A 12,449-nucleotide genomic window follows, 5' to 3' on the forward strand; every position below is an offset into this window, starting at 1 on the left:
ACTTATATACTATAACATACTCAAAATAAATATGTCATAAAAAAGAATGAGAACTATCAGGTCAATTACTTTTCATAGTCTGTGGATATAAGAGAGTTCTTAAACAAAAAAGAAATAGAGATAACAAAAGATAAAATATGTAATTTTTATCATATGAAATTGAAAATCTTTTTATATATTCAAGATCAATGCATCTAGGTTGAGAAGTCAATTGAAGAAAAAAATCTTTGCATCAAATGTTTCTAAAGAAAGTATAATGTGTGAGATTTGATTTAAAAAAGATAAGTGGAAGTAACACAAATTTGTATGATTAAGAGACATTTTCCTATGCAAAGGGAATACATATCCTGAAAAGGATATGAACAAAAAATTCTCAAAAGAACTGACAAATCAAGAATGACATTAAAAAAAAACAACTTGAGGTTTCACTTTATACACAGCAAATTGGCAAAAATGTCAAAAGATGAGAATCATCTTGGGGTCCCTTATCTAAAGGGACCTATGAAGAGATTGAACCATTTTGAAATGCAATTTTGAAATTATGATAAATAAAAGAAAGATGAAATGGTCCATATTTGATTCAGGGATCCTACTGCTAGACAAATAACACAAGGATTCAAAGCTACAGGGCTTGGGAGAGCAGAGGTAGCACACACACCTGAGAAGAAATGTTTATATACACGATATTATGCATAGCAGTATTTTTTATAAGAGCAAAGATCTAGAAACAGTAGTTATTGACTAGCTGAAACTGTAAACAAATTATGGTTCATGAATATAAGAAATTCAGAGACAAAAAGAAAGATTTATATGAACTGTTACAGAATGAAGTAATTAGAATTAGGAAAACAACATACAAAAATTAAAAGAATAAAATAAACAAAACTGTCATATAATTATAACTGAGAAATTTCATCCTGGAAAAACAGTTGGGTGTATCTCCCTCCATTTACTGCAGAAGTGGGGAAAAACAATGTTGAATTAAACATATAGCATTGGTTGGTCTTGGCTGATAGGTTGGCTAGTTTTGCTGAACTCTTTTTCTCTTCAGTTTTTTATTCTTTGTCATGAGAGACACTTATTAAGGAACAGAGGAGGGAAGTTAGAAATGAAAATCAAAAAAATTTTATATTTAAAAAGTGGGGAAAATGAAAATTTATGTCATCATATCTCATTCTAGTTCTTTGTTAAGTTGGCTCCTTGGCATAGATGATCAAGATTTTCTTGGTTGGGAAGAAATGTAACACTTGAGATGGGAGGTTCCCAAGTTGATAGGGGGCTGTAAGTGCACTGTAATTAGCTAGAGATGTAATAAGGTCATAGCTTGTTGAGCTGAAGGAATGAGATGGTGCAAATAGTATCTTATACAAAACTAGAAAGAGTCAGAACTGGAGCTGAGCAAAAACATATGGTTTAGGGTAAGCTAGAAGAATTTAATACCAGGGAGGTAACAAAGAGACAATTTCTTAAGGCAAAATTGCCTGGCTTCAGGAGACTAGCCACCTCCTCATGCTTAAAATCAATCTACCATAGCTGGCCACATCCCAAAACATCCTCTCTTACAAACAACTTTCTCTAAGTAAGCTAAGACGAATTTTTACTACCCTGGAATATCAGTTCCTTCATCCATTAAATGAAGACAGATCTTTTAGATACTAAACAAAAAAGCTTACTGTGGAAGGGCTTCATTTTTCCTAACATTTTAGTTTAGTTTAGTTTTTTACTTACCTCAGTTGCCTCCCAGCCCCACTGCCTGTATTTAGGGTCATGAGTGAATCTCCACATGTACCAGTAAGTTTCAATTACTTCTGGGCGGAGAATGTAATACTTTTCATTCTGTCGTACGGCTACGGCCTCTGCACCACCATCAAATTTGAAAGCTTCGGGGCCTAATTTTAACACTATAAAGAGACAAATAAATAAGATAAATGAACAAGGACTTTGTCAGGGCATTTTCTTTTTAAAAGGACATTAAATATGAAGAAGAGATCCTGTAAAACATGTCTTTAATAGAAAGCAAATCTAGTTTTTGATTCTCTTTTTAGAATAACTATTAAAGTTTAAAAATGGACTAAGATTTTTAGGACACACTATATAATTGTGTTTCTTTTGAATAATTCATCCCAACACAGTGGTAAATCTACGTATATGACAGACATAAGTGATCTTTTTTGGAAAAAAACATAATACACTGAATGTACTTTCCATTTTATTCCCAAATAAAGTGTTAGTTTGATTCATCCTACCTAAAAGAAAAAATTTTATTTTGCTTTTTTAAAATGGAGAAAAAGACAAAGACTCAAATGGATTATTAGTTTCTTATTTAATACAAATGAATGGGGAAACATTATAGATGTTTGAACTTAAAATTTTATTTTAAGTCCCTAGTTTTCATTTAAAACCAATGTTCTACAAGAAACAGTGTATTTTACAAAAATAAAAAAGTTTAGAAACCTTTAAATACAATTTTTTTTTTTTTTTTTGGTTTAAACGAGGCTATAAAAATTACCTGATTACCACAGCATAAGGTCTAAACCATTTTTAGGAGCTTGGACCAGGGACCAAATTATCTTTAAATTAAGAATTCCATCAGCAAAATTCTAAACAAATGGCAATATTTTTATCTTTTAAAATAAATTATACCAACTACTGAGCAACAGAAAACTACATAAAGAGACAAAGAATTTTCTTCCATATCTCCCAATTCCATCTTCTAGGATCAATCCTCCATTAGTATCTATTTGAATATGAGCTGAAACCTGAAGCTTCTTCTGTGTCTTTTTAATCACAGCATTCAGAAGAGAGCTGTTAATTTAATACATCTATTTCTTACTTCTTCCATCAAATGGAAGACTTTTCCTACATATTGGGGGAAAGTCTCTCTCTAGAGAAGAAATGACAAGCATCAGCTGATGTAATGACAAAAGAATGTCATAGTAGAAAGACCACTGATCCTCTTTTGTCTCTGTATCCTCCCTTTTGGTGACCAAATTGGCTCCTGTGAGTCTAACATTATCTCTATGCAAAAGAATCTCAGCTCTACATAACAAATTATTGCATCTCTCTGGAGTGCCTGCCCCATATTTGACATGTCAAACTAGATCTTAGATTAAGCATAAATAACTCATTGTCTTTCCCTCCAAATCTAACCCTCCTCTTTACCTTCCTGTTTATGTTTCAGAAACTGTTAACTCGTCTAGAAACTTGTGTGTGTACCTTTAGAATCATCTTTGATTCTTAATTCTCAGTCAACTCACACATCCAGTCAATTATCAAGTTCTGTCAATTCGACCTCTACCACATCTACTGCATCTATTATCCCCACCTTATGGTCACAACCACCATCCTGGTTCAGACTCTGAGCACCACAATCTAGATTATGGTATAGATATTTCTAAGGCATGGGTCTGACAAAGTCAAAAGCACTCTCCTATTCAGTAAAGTAGTGCTTCCCAATTATTTTTAGCACGAAATACAAATCTCTGTTATGGAATTTGAAGTTTTCTACAACCTATTTCCACCTACCTTTTTAGGCTTATTTTATTTTATTCTTTCTTTTCATGTATTCTTCAGTCTAGTCAAATTGGCTTTCTTGTTCTCCCTTGCCTACATGGCATTCCTTATTCCACTTCTGTGAATTTATACCACACTAAATTCTATGCCTAGAATGCAGTCCCTCTTCACTGTAATTGTTAAAACAGTGGTTCTCAAAGTCTGATCCAGAGCATTCTGAGGAATCTCTGAAATCCTTTCATAAAGTCTACAAATTCATAATTGGTCTTTATTTTTAATGTGATCAATATCTGTAACTATAACCCACATAAACAAAAACTCTTTGGACAGATCCTCAATCATTTTTAATAGGATAAAGATGTTGAGAACAAAAGTTTGAGGACCACTGTGTTAGAATCTCTGGTTTCTTTCAACTATTGAATGAAAAAATACGAATTTGTTCTTAAGGAGTACTTATTTCTAAATTGGATAAGCCAATATATAAAAATGTAAATGAAATTTACCGAACAGATAGATAATTTCAGAAGTCCTAAGGGTATGGGAGAGTAGAGGAAAGGAAGTATTAAGGCCCAGAATTCCTTGGGTCAAAGCAGTAGGCAGAGGACAATGCCATGGGTAATAATCACTATCTTTAATAACAGACTCTAGAATGTTTTCCAGAAATTAAAAGATAAACTAACTAATGTATAATTCTTAATTTGCATTCAATTCAAGTGCTACCATCAAAATGAGGTCTTTTATATTGCTATTGGCTACAAGTACCTCAAATTATTAGTCACCAAATTACACTTTTATTTCACATATATTCACATTTATATATGTTATTTCCTAAAGAAAAAGAAACTAAGCTTCCTAAGGACAGGAGCAATTTTTTTTTTTAGGGAGGGAAAAGGAAGAGAGAGGGGTGTTTTTCCATCACTAGCACCAATAGGAATTTAACAAACGCTTATTGATTAATCAGCTGAATGAATTCTAGAAGGTAACACTGCACTAAAGTATATACTGGAGTAGAATGTCTAGTTTGGATAACAGCAAGCAAGCCCATAAGGCTGTAGATTAATAGAACATAAACACAGAAAGGTGGTCTGGTAACAGATGGTGATGGGCTTTAAAAGTCATCTGTGGAGTCTGAACACAAGTATACCAAGCTTTTCTTCAAATGGACCCAGAAACAAAAATAGTACTACAGATAAAAGTTTACAGGGCAGAGTACAGAGGGCCTCTTTAATCCTTTGTGAGGTCCAAGACTTTTGGCTATAATTCACATAGCACTTAAACCAAAAACCCTGGAGCCTTTTCAGAAGTGTTATCTAAGTAACCTTCCTCTATCTTTTAATTATGAAGTAATTTTCATTTATCCTTACTGAATACCAGCCTATTATTGTATTCGATCTAATCCTTTACCCTGTAAGAATTTTTTTAGTTTGGGACTGTCATTCAGGATGTTACCTGACTTCTTCATTTTATATTATCATCAATGTCACAGCCAGTATGTCATTTACTCCTTTATCCAAGTCATCACCAATTATGTTCTGCATGACTTTCTTGAGTCTAACCATTAAACTACTTTTGAATCCATATGATTGTTATCTTGTCCATCTTTCTCAAGGATTCCACAAGGAACTCTTAAGTTACCTAAATAAACTGTATCTAAAGCATTTCCTTTATCTACTAGTTTGGCAGCTCTAACAAAACAGAAAATAAATGATTTTGAAATCAACTGTTCTTGATGAAATCAGGCTACTTTTTATAATCAACACTTTCTTTTCTTTAATATAAGTTCTGTAGCCACCTTTTGATAACAGGTTCTAGAATTTCTGCCAGGAATTAAAATCAAGCTCACTGACACATAGTTTGAAGAGCATTCCCTCCCCATTTTGGAAAACTTAGGACAATAATTACCTTCCTTTACTCTGACAGTATTACTTTTCTGGACAGTTACTCAACTTGCCAATTTTTTGGTACTTGAAGGGGCCATTCATTGAGCAAGTTGATAAACACACCAAGGCCAGCCAGGTGTGTTCTTCCTCTCCTTACTTAGATTTTCAGTACTGTGTTTTCCAGATAAAATGTGTCCAGAAGTTCACAGAATCCAAAAAGGAGCCAGTAGTAAAATCTATGGCCTCAAACATTGATCCAGAAATGCACCAGATATAATAAACAAGCAAAATTAACTGGAGATCTTAACATAAAGAGGTCCTAAAATTTACATGGAACTGATTGCTGGTGAAATGAAACCCATGACTGAACTTTGGTTCTGGAAGAGTAAGATCAAGTCAAAGAAACAGGATGAGGAGGGGGTGGAAAATAGCACTGAACCATGAGAAAATGATGTGTATGAAGCTATTTGCTTCTGTTTTCTCAGTCAGATGACAGAATCAGAAGCAAATAAGGAGTGAAGAACCTCCTGTCTTCCTAGTCACCATGAGGAAAAATCCAACCCTTTCACTGATCCACCTTTTTTGGATTTTCCAGTGCAGCTGAGAACCCTGACCTTCTGAGTGTTGGTGCTTATTAACAACTGATGATGCCCTTTTACAGTACCAAGCTACTCTTTGTGTCATCCTCTCTATTAGCTTCCATTTCTGCTGTGTCTTTTTAAGAATTTATATTGACTGGTAAGTTCCCTGTGCAGGTTAGTCTCTTTAGATAACCAATTAATTAATTCTTGGGAATTTCCCTTCACTCCCTGGATAACTTCAGCTGGAAAGTTTTAATGTGCTGGATCCTCCCTATCCTACTCTAAATCCTGTGGAATCTGCTCCCTCAGAAATTATATCTAGCTTTTCTTCTATTCTCTATCACAAACCCACAAAGTATCACTTCTGTCACACATTTCAATCACAGCTGTCATCATTGTTTAATGCAGCAAGTAATACTTCATTCTTGGTAAGAATCAAATGGCTTTAGATCAAAATTTCTTTTTTTTTTTTTTTGTTTAAATTACAAGATTATTACTGAAGAACAACCAGGAAATTAACTGCTCTCTTTTTTTGGCTGAGAAAGAAGTCCAGCAGATGTCTAGATAATTGAAGTTCTCCCATCATTACTCAAGTAAACCTCAGTGCCAGGCTTGCCACCTGTCTCCTGACTCCCTCATCTGTTTCCTCTCTGTAGCATGACACAATGACAAAGTTACTGTCTGAATCTTCTTCTATTGATCCATACCCAAATATTAAATGCTTTCCCTCTCTGGTTCCTTGATTTCTTCATACAAGTTTATCTTCTCATTATATAATGCTATCTCCTCTCCCATCCCCCCCCCATATATATCCTATTTCTTTTGAATTAATTCTGCCCTTCCAGAATCATAGTCCAGCCATGGGTTTTATTACACAAAGAATCAGTTACATGTGAGTGTTAGTATCTATTTATGTCAAGTTCCCTGGTTTATTTTGCTTGCTTCCTATGCTTGTACATTTCTGAATCAACATTTGAGGCCAAAAGTTTTTATTACTGGCTCCTTTCTTGGATTTGGTTCTCTATGAACTTCTGAATATCTCAACTATTATCGTTTCTCCTGTTTTACTACTACACTCCATAGTATTTAGTTTGGTAAATAGAAAGGTACTTTTATTCCTTTTTTAGTTGAGAGTTCTTTTGGTTAAAAAAAACATTCTTTAAAATGAAAATCCAAACTTTAAAAACTCTAAAAGCAAGCTTTTCATATACAAAATAGACAGAAAAAAAGGATTGTGAATGAATGTACATGAAATTGCAAATTCTTTTAAGAATATAATATAATAAATTCAACATGTATTTGGATTATATTTGAAGGGTATCAAAAGATATTTTAACTAATCTTTGCCAGATGCATTCCATTTCTAATTAGGAATCTATCACTTCTGCATGTTAAGTCATAGTCCAGAAATCCAAATCCCATATGAAAACATCAATGTCTTAATCAGTTGTATTACCAAGTTAATGGTAAAATATTATATCCACAAAGACAGGAATCTGGGAGTATCCCACTAAAGATCTCATTTAAATTGATATTCAGATAATAATGACTACTTTTCAGGTTTGATTACTGAATGGTGACAAATCCGACTAGCTATTAAATTACTTAGGCTTACATCTCTCCATCTTGTCCACAAAGACAAATCTTTGCTGAAATCTAGATATAGGATGTCTATAAAATTTCTATGATCTACCAAGAGTTACATTGCCAAAAAAGAAAGAAAAAGCTAATTGGGCATGATTTGTTTTGATGAAACATACTGGTTTTTTTTTATTATAACAATCCCCTTTTCTAGATACGTATAAATCATCTCTTTCATGACAAGATCCAGAATTTTGCCCAGAAATCAGTCTACTTCATTGGCCTATATACTACAGAGTCCATTAACCTTCTTTTTCTTAGCATCCAAGTTAATATTTTATCTTTTCCAGTTCTATAACAAATCCCTGTGCTATGATTTTCCTAATATCACTGATAATAGCTAAGCAATCACATGGACTCTCTCTCTCGAATTCCTGGAATATAGTTCAGCTAGCCCTAGCAACTTGAACTCAGTGAGACAGCTAAGTACTCTGATCTCCTCACTTACCTTCAGTTTCAACTCCCTGTTAATTATTTTTGTTCTATCCTTCCCAGTCCAAAGTTCATTCTACTTGGCAGAGAAAACAGAAGCAAAATAAAAGTTAAATGAGTAGTCCAGCCTGCTCATCTTTACATAATGTCATTCCAACTACCCTGAAGAATGGTTGATCCCTTTGAGTATGCTTTTTTTTTCTCCAACTGCTAAAATTCCTTTTTTGTTCTTAATTATTCATTAGTAACCTTAGTGCAATCAAAACTTTTTTGGGCTCTGATAATAACTTCATAGCACTAGAATTCAAATCAGAATGTCCAGTTAGAAGGAAACTTAGAATCCACCTAATCCACTTGAAGTACCTAAACAAGAATCATCTCCAGAATATGAAATCAGGAGATTTTGTGATATTAAATTATAGAATAATGATTTTTGTTGGTAGTTTCAAGCAGAAAAATAACATTTCAATACTATGTAATATTTTTATAAGACTATCATTAGCTCAGAACAAACATGTCACACCAATTTTACAAAAAAACTAAAAACATATGAGATTTTTCTAATTCTTATGTAATATCAAAGACTTCTGACTTAGCCCCATAAACAGTTTCAATAATGTTAGATATAAATCCTGTGAATATTAAATAACAGGACAGGAAAATCAACACTGCGGTTAGTTTCAATATAGAGTACCATTATTTAGAGCAGGGCTTCTTATGCGAACCCTTAAAGGATTGCAACCCACAATTTAAGAAGCTCTGATTAGAGGACTCAGGTTTGAATTACAGTTTTGCCAATTATATACATATGTCAGATTAGACAAATCACTTAACCTTTCTGGGGCTCAAGTTCCTCATTAAGACAATTAGGAAACTCACTAGAATCAGTGTCTGGTCACTTCCCCCAGTAAATCCACAGTCTATGTCTTAGGATTCTAAGAACCTGGCTCAGGAGTAGGGAACCTCTTTCTGTCAAAGGCCATTTAGGTATTTATAACATCATTCATGAGCCATACAAAATTATCAACTTATAGAACTCAAGCAGTGGGAAGTAGTTGTTCCTAGCTTTCAGTTTATCTTCATCTGCATTTAATTATATAAATGACTTTGCAGACCTTATGCAAGGTTCTGACTCCCGTCCTAGATGATATCTATTCCAACACAATTCTGCTGGGCTGAAAAGTACTATAGCATGAGTTGAAATGTCATAACTTCAAACAAGGCCAAAAAAATCATTTTAAGAATGCACTAAAAAGTAGCTTCAAAATATGTGTCATGGACATGATGTGCTGCAACAGTAAGATAAGCTCTATTTGATCAAAAATTCCAGGTTAAAGATGAATCAAATGACCAGAAAGGAAAAAGGGAGTATCCAAAAAAAGGACAAGTTAAGCAGGTAATATCTACAAATTAAATAACTATATTCATTTTATTCACAGTAGTAAGAAAGGGATTTTTGCATCAATTTATACTTACAGAAACTAATCACAACTAACAATGACATTATCAGATATGAAAGAAAATAATGTAATTTTATAATATAACTGTCAATATGATGATTTCACATTGGGTAATGAGCTATTACTTCATATTTATATCTAAAATGTTTTGATGAGGGGAAATGTGACTGACCATATGCAAATGAAACACACATATACACATAACATGCTAATATGCAGTAGTAAACACATGGCTGATGTTACTGATATTTTTCAAAACCAGGCCAATCACACTTTTTATATCTGAGTAAAACAACATTTGAAAACACAGCAGAAACCTAATTCTTTTCAGTTTGGTGCTATTTTGTCTAAAAGAGTACTTAACTTAGTTATTAGAGATAATTTGCAAGAAATTTCTTCACAAGTTTTAACAGTTTATCGTAAATTGGGGTTTCGGCCTTAACTGTGAAATATAAGGCAAACTGTTTATTCCAACTATACTTTATTAAGTATGCTTCATATATGAGGCCAATTAGTTATTCAACTATATTTTACAAAGATCATGCACTAGGATTAAGTAAAATTATTTCTGGAATAATGTTTGCATCTCAAAAGCAATCTCAAAAAATGAATTTAATTTTATATTTAATTTTATGAAATTCTCAAAAAGAAATTACTAGCCTTTACTTTTTTAATGCATTCATTATCAAATTACTCCACTGTTTGAATTGTTATGAAAGTGTTTGCTGATTTTTTTGAATCATTTAAGCTAATCAGTCAACAAGCATGCATTAAGGACTTATGTTGCATAATGCTAACATTGTAATAAGTTCCTGGATATAAAGGTAAAAACAAAGTCCTTGCCCTGGACATCATTCCAAAAGCTGGAAATGATCCAGTATTTTGTGAACTGTTGGTATCTAATAACTGCCAATTGATTATGTACTTTAATTCTGCCCCTCTAAAGATGGGCAAATTAGGATGCAGAGAGATTAAGTGATTTGTCCAAGGTATAATAAAAACCAGCATAAAAATTAAGGTACAGTGGCCTAACAACGTCCTAATTGGGGATTTTCTTTTTAGTCAAAGGAACTACAGAATTAGCAATGACAAAAAGCAATCTGGATTAACAACTCCCCCTCTCTCCAAATCATCTCTTAATAACCAGCAATGGATGATTTGGAACCCTTGTTTCTTGTCTTCTAAATAGTTTACTACTTACTAGTATTTGATCTGAGAAATGAACAAAGGATAAGGGAGAAAATTAATGTCAAAATGTCTTTGATATTTACTAAAATGTTTGATTTTTTAGAAGAAGAGGTTAAAACTAATGACAGTTCTTGGATTTTATGATATTTCAAATAAGCTAAATTCAGATTCAAATGTATGTATGCCTTCTCAAACACATTTTCTGACCATTTTCTTACTTGTGTTTACATGAATAATTGAGAATTAGATGTATTAATTAGGGCAGAATCAATGACAAGAATTTTTAAAAAGTAACTGAGTCACAGGCTTTATCTTATTATATAATGATTAATTTTTGGAAGTTGAATTACAAAAGTAATAAACACTTCTGATATAAAAAGTTTCAAAATTTCTAAGAATATCTAAAAAAAACTAACTCCTTCTCAATCACAGTCCCAAAAGCAGGAACTATAAAAAAAGCTGATGTGGAATCAAAATTTCAAAATATCACTATTTGAAAAGTAAGCTTTAATTAAATTTATGAATATAATCAAGATTATAAACAATATTATTTAGTAAATAACCAAGTTAGTGGAACTTCTTACCCGTTCTGTCATATGACTCATGACATGTATGTGCAATTTCTGCTCCAAGTTGTAAATAATGGCCAGCTTTATCCTTTCTGGAACCATCTGCTCCCAAAGCAAACATTCCTCCAGCAAAGCAGGTCAAATGACCCATCTTCCTTTCCAAATGTCCATTCTTCCATTCTCCAATAAATGTTAAACCTCCATTGGATGTTCTAATGAGATGCTTTTCTATGGCCTGTAAAATGAATAATTTTTGAGATTCTAAAAAAAATTGTCATTCAACTCATTTCCATACAAAAACCAGCAATAATGACACAAGTTCAGATACAGTCTATTAGGGGAGTTATCATGTACAAATAAGACAAGTCCTGCCCTCATCAAAGTTATAGAATATTAGATGGTTAAAAATACATAGATAATTATGATACAAAAAGACATGATAAATGTATTAGAAAAGGTACAACAAAATAATATGTGAGTCACAAAGGGGAAATGTGTAATCATCAGGGAATCTCAAGGAAAGCTTCATTTAAAGAATTCAGAGTTGAGCTGAACTTTAGAGGATGAACAAGTAAAACGAAGTAGGAAGACTAATTCAAGGCACAGTAACATCATGAGAAAAAACAAGTAAGTGGAAAAGGAGAGGCATGTTTGAAGAGCAAGGAGAACTTCAGTATGGGAAAAGGAAAACTGAATGGATAGGACTTTGAACTTTGAGAGGTATAGTATGCAGTCAATGAAAGATCTGAACAAAGGAGTTATCACTTAGATTAGTAGGGCAAGAAGAGAATTTATTGGGGGGGGGGTGGGAGGGAGGGAGGGTGTAAGGGAGAGGAGATATAGGAGGAAAGCCCTAGTGGAAAGCTATTACAATTGTCTAAGTGGGCGAGAATGAGGGATTAAATTGGGATTGTGACAGTGGAAATAAAGAAGAAAAAATGGAGAGAAGGGAAAATAGAGAGGAAGAAACAAATGATCTCATTGTTTATAAATTATTTAAACATGAGCAGTAAAAGAGAGAGAATTCAAAGATAAATCCTAAGAGTTTATCCACTGGAGAATAGATAGAATGAAATCATAAGGAGGGCTGGTGCCAGGGAGGGAGAAGCATGGTTTGGCTCACATGGTTATTTATTGCCTCAAAACAGATAAATGAAGCCACGGACCCAGAACAGAACAATGAAG

At 33.2% G+C, this 12,449-nt stretch overlaps 1 protein-coding gene across 1 annotated transcript in view; it reads right to left on the reverse strand.

The window, feature by feature from the left end:
• The window catches only part of MAN1A2 (mannosidase alpha class 1A member 2), a 232,307-nt gene that overhangs the window by 22,139 nt on the left and 197,719 nt on the right, over nucleotides 1-12,449 (reverse strand). The window contains exons 10-11 of the mRNA XM_051992905.1: nucleotides 11,280-11,499; nucleotides 1,729-1,901 (exon numbers count right to left, since the gene is read on the reverse strand). Of these exons, the coding sequence (XP_051848865.1) occupies nucleotides 1,729-1,901; nucleotides 11,280-11,499 (393 nt within the window). The remainder of the gene's footprint in view (nucleotides 1-1,728; nucleotides 1,902-11,279; nucleotides 11,500-12,449) is intronic.

Source organism: Antechinus flavipes, chromosome 4 (genome assembly GCF_016432865.1).
Source record: "Antechinus flavipes isolate AdamAnt ecotype Samford, QLD, Australia chromosome 4, AdamAnt_v2, whole genome shotgun sequence".
Classification (NCBI taxonomy): domain Eukaryota; kingdom Metazoa; phylum Chordata; class Mammalia; order Dasyuromorphia; family Dasyuridae; genus Antechinus; species Antechinus flavipes.